Raw genomic sequence first — 3,536 nt, forward strand, 5'->3', positions numbered from 1 at the left:
GGGGCCGCGCTGCTCTGCTGCCTGGGGGCGGCTCCTCTCGCCCTCAACTCCCTGGCTCTCGCCGTCGTCTACGATCACTACGTGCTGGTGGCCGAGGGGCCGCCGAGCCCCGCGGGGCCGTCGTTCCTGTCCTTCCGGCGGCATCTCCTGGAGCTCTTTAATAATTGCACCTTTGGTTCCGAGAGTTGGGCTGCCAGGAGGTTGCTTCCCTGGGACTCGGCTTCTCCCTGGGGTGTTATTTTCGCTTCGGGGCTTTTTCACTACCCGTGGGATGTTTCCTTAACTCTGGTCACCTTGTCAGGCCTTTTCAATGTCTTGGTCTTGCTTGCAGTGAAGAGTCGTTGTCGAGGTGGGTCCAGTGCAGATGCTGCAGCCCCTGCAGTGGACCCTGTGGCCACCACGGCCACCACAGCCACCCTGGCTACCCCAGTGGCCACTCGGACTTCTGCAAGTACTCAAGTCCCAACAACATCCACCACGAGTACCCAGACCTTGGCAGAAGGCCCTGCAACGACCCCGGGGACGGATGGCAGGGCTGAGTCGGTGCCGGTGTCCGTCACCCCGAAGAGGAGACGCACAGATCATGAAGGTCCACAAAGGCCATCAGAGGAGGAGGAACCAAAGGTGACCACTCACTGTTTACTCCCAAGGGAGCTGGAAGACATACGTGAAGATTTTGGCCGTTTTGAAGGGGAGCAGCACATCAGTTGGCTGCTCCGATGCTGGGATAACGGAGCCAATGATTTGAACTTGACCAGCAGAGAAGTCCAGAGGTTGTTACCACTGGCTAGAGACTTGCTGTTTGACAGGTCTCTTGGGAAAGACCCACAGCCCCTCACTCTCTGGAAAAGACTCCTGTTAGTCATGAGAAAGAGGTTTCCATATATTGGCCATGAGGTGTACCAGACAGGCAAGTGGAGAAACATTGAGGGAGGCATTAGGAATCTGAGGCTCATGGCTGTGAGGGGACTGGTGTTTTCTGACCTGGAGAACCCGCTGGCACCACTGAGCCCAAATGCACTGAAAGTTACTGAATACATGTGGCACAGCTGGTTAAGGAGTGGGCCACCCTTGCACGCCAACAGAGTGGCTGTATTTTTCTGGGAAGACGAAACACCAACAGTGAGTTACTTGGAGACTTTGTTGCTGGAATATGCAAACAGTCTCTCTTCCTCCGAACGGACCGGAGTCTCACCTGTGGAAGAACAGTCTGGCCAGTCTGCAGAACTACTTGGTAAGGTGCTAAAGTTCAGAGTAGCAAAATCCAGGGCAGCTGACCCACGCTGGCCAACAGAAATATTCCATGCCATAAACGCCACACTTACTATAAACTGGGAGGTTTGCTGGGGAAGGGTCTGTTTTCCTCAGTGATCACCATCTCTGGAGGGTCTTGCCCATCTTTCTGCTTCCGAGGCCTGCTCAGGGGTTTGTGATGATTGTCATGCTCTCCCTGGAGCTGTGGTGCTCACGGTGTTACATCTGGTCTTCGCTGCTGGGAGCATACAGCCCATTACCACTAGAGGGGTTGAGTATAACTGTGTATTTTCTATTAGTATTAATATTAGGGAGGTCTTATTATTATTTTAGTAATTCTCTTTCCATTTCAACTCACGGGTCCCTTCTCCTTGTCCCAGTTCCCCTTCTCAGATGGGCAGGGTCACTGAGTGGCAGAACAACTGACTAAATTATGATAATGTGTCTGCCCTGGACTCCAATCACCCTCCCTCCGTTTCCCTCCTCCCAGCTGGAGTTGTGCAAAGCTCTTCTAGAAGCCTTTTTCAGGGTGGGGACCCTAACTCCGAGCAGCCAGCAGGGTAGGAGTTTTCCCCTCCTAAGATCTCTCCTACCTGCAGACATCCAACCAGGAAGGCCGGGACCAAATCCAAGTTCTGCAGAGCCCATAGGGGCGACGGGGGAGACGATGATGTGGACTGAGCCTGCAGAGGTGAGTTTGGGGGTCTCCTGCATCAAATCCCCCAGGTGGGGACAATGGTGGGAGCTGGGAGTTGGAATGCCAATGCTGCTCTGCTTGCAGGTCCCTGAGGAGCTGGGTGCTGCAGCAGACCCGGTCCCCACTGAGGTGCTGAGGGCCCGGAGTAGTGCTGTGGTGTGTGGCATCTGCATGGACAGGGTGTATGAGAAAAGGCTGCCAGAGGAGAGGCTGTTTGGGATCCTGCCCAACTGCAGCCATGCCTACTGCGTGGGCTGCATCCGCCAGTGGCGCCGCAGCCGCGAGTTTGAGAACGAGATCATCAAGTGAGTGGGGATGGGGATGGGGCAGGGTGGTCACCCTCAGCCCTTCTGCACCCTGAAGGGCACTCCTTGGGTCTGGGGTGGATGTGGTTTTGGGATAGGAGTGACTTTCCTTCAGGAACGGGTGCTTTGGAGCTGTGATGGGGATGCTGAGTGAGGCCGTGGTGGTGGGACCACCTGGTGTGGGTGCTGAGCCCGTGCTCTGTGCTCCATTTCTGGGACACTCACCCGTTGCCTTCACCCAGGGCCTGTCCAGAGTGCCGGGTCACCTCCAGTTACTACATCCCCCACAAGTACTGGGTCTCAGATGCGGCTGAGAAGGAGAAGCTCATCAAATCCTTCAAGGCACGGACAGGGTAAGTGTGTGCCACGGTGGGATGCAGAGCCATGGTTCTCTCTGCTGCTCCAGGAGCCATGTTCACAGCTCCACTATCAATCCCACAGGAAAATCAGGTGCAAGTTCTTTGTCCGGAACCGCGGGCGCTGCCCCTTCAAGTCCGACTGCATCTACCTGCACGAGCTGCCCCCCGGCCCCTTGCCGCGCCGGCGCCGGCGCCCGCCCAGGGTGCCCCTGGTAAGTGGGGGGTCCTGGGGAGGGGGCTGGGACATGGCAGCCCCGAGGAAGCCGGGGTTCATCCTCTCTCTCCTGTGCTGCAGGAATTCAGCCTTTCCCTGGTGGAGAGCTCTGACGAGGGTGACGAGGATGAGCTCTACATGCTCGAAGCCGATTTTGAGCTGATGGGGTCACACTTCGGCCACAGGTTGCTCTTCACCGACTACAGCGACTCCGACTAAAGCCACCGGGTGGCCCACCTGCCCCACCGGGTCTTGGCAGCCAGGAATTGTCTTCCGGGAGAGGGGAGGATCTTCTTCTGACTTGTTTAGCAGCTCCCAGCGTCGATTTGGAAGTGGCTCTGGGAATAGAAAGTGTTGCAGGCGTGAGGTGGGATGGGGAAATAGTTTAGCTGGTATTTTATCAGCCACCCCCAGGTCAGTGGATGAACCCCCAGCAGGTCCTGCACCCCCTAGGAAGCTGGGGGGTGGGCAGAGCTGCAGGGGTCTCAGGGCAGTGGGGCACAGCCCCCCCACTTGTCGTTAGAAAGTGTTTGTATTTAGGACTCTCCTTTTTCCACTTGCCATTTATCCTTGTTGGGGCAGCACTTCTGCACCCATGGGAGACCTCTCAGGGGACTGGGGTGGGTGCTGGAGGGTAATAGGGGTGGTTTTTTTAATGCACTGGTTCGTTTGTTTTTAATGCACAGGAGGGGCTGGGATGGGGGGGG

General features: G+C 56.6%; 1 protein-coding gene across 1 annotated transcript in view; it reads left to right on the forward strand.

The window, feature by feature from the left end:
* Nucleotides 1–3,048, forward strand: part of LOC104397184 (probable E3 ubiquitin-protein ligase makorin-1) — a 5,132-nt gene extending 2,084 nt beyond the window's left edge. Inside the window, exons 4-8 of the mRNA XM_010007127.1 lie at nt 332–624; nt 2,036–2,256; nt 2,499–2,609; nt 2,698–2,827; nt 2,911–3,048. Coding sequence (XP_010005429.1) covers nt 332–624; nt 2,036–2,256; nt 2,499–2,609; nt 2,698–2,827; nt 2,911–3,048 — 893 coding nt within the window. The remainder of the gene's footprint in view (nt 1–331; nt 625–2,035; nt 2,257–2,498; nt 2,610–2,697; nt 2,828–2,910) is intronic.
* Nucleotides 3,049–3,536: the final 488 nt, after the last annotated feature.

The sequence above is a fragment of the Chaetura pelagica genome, unplaced genomic scaffold (genome assembly GCF_000747805.2).
Source record: "Chaetura pelagica isolate M959 unplaced genomic scaffold, ChaPel_1.0 scaffold757, whole genome shotgun sequence".
Classification (NCBI taxonomy): Eukaryota; Metazoa; Chordata; class Aves; order Apodiformes; family Apodidae; genus Chaetura; species Chaetura pelagica.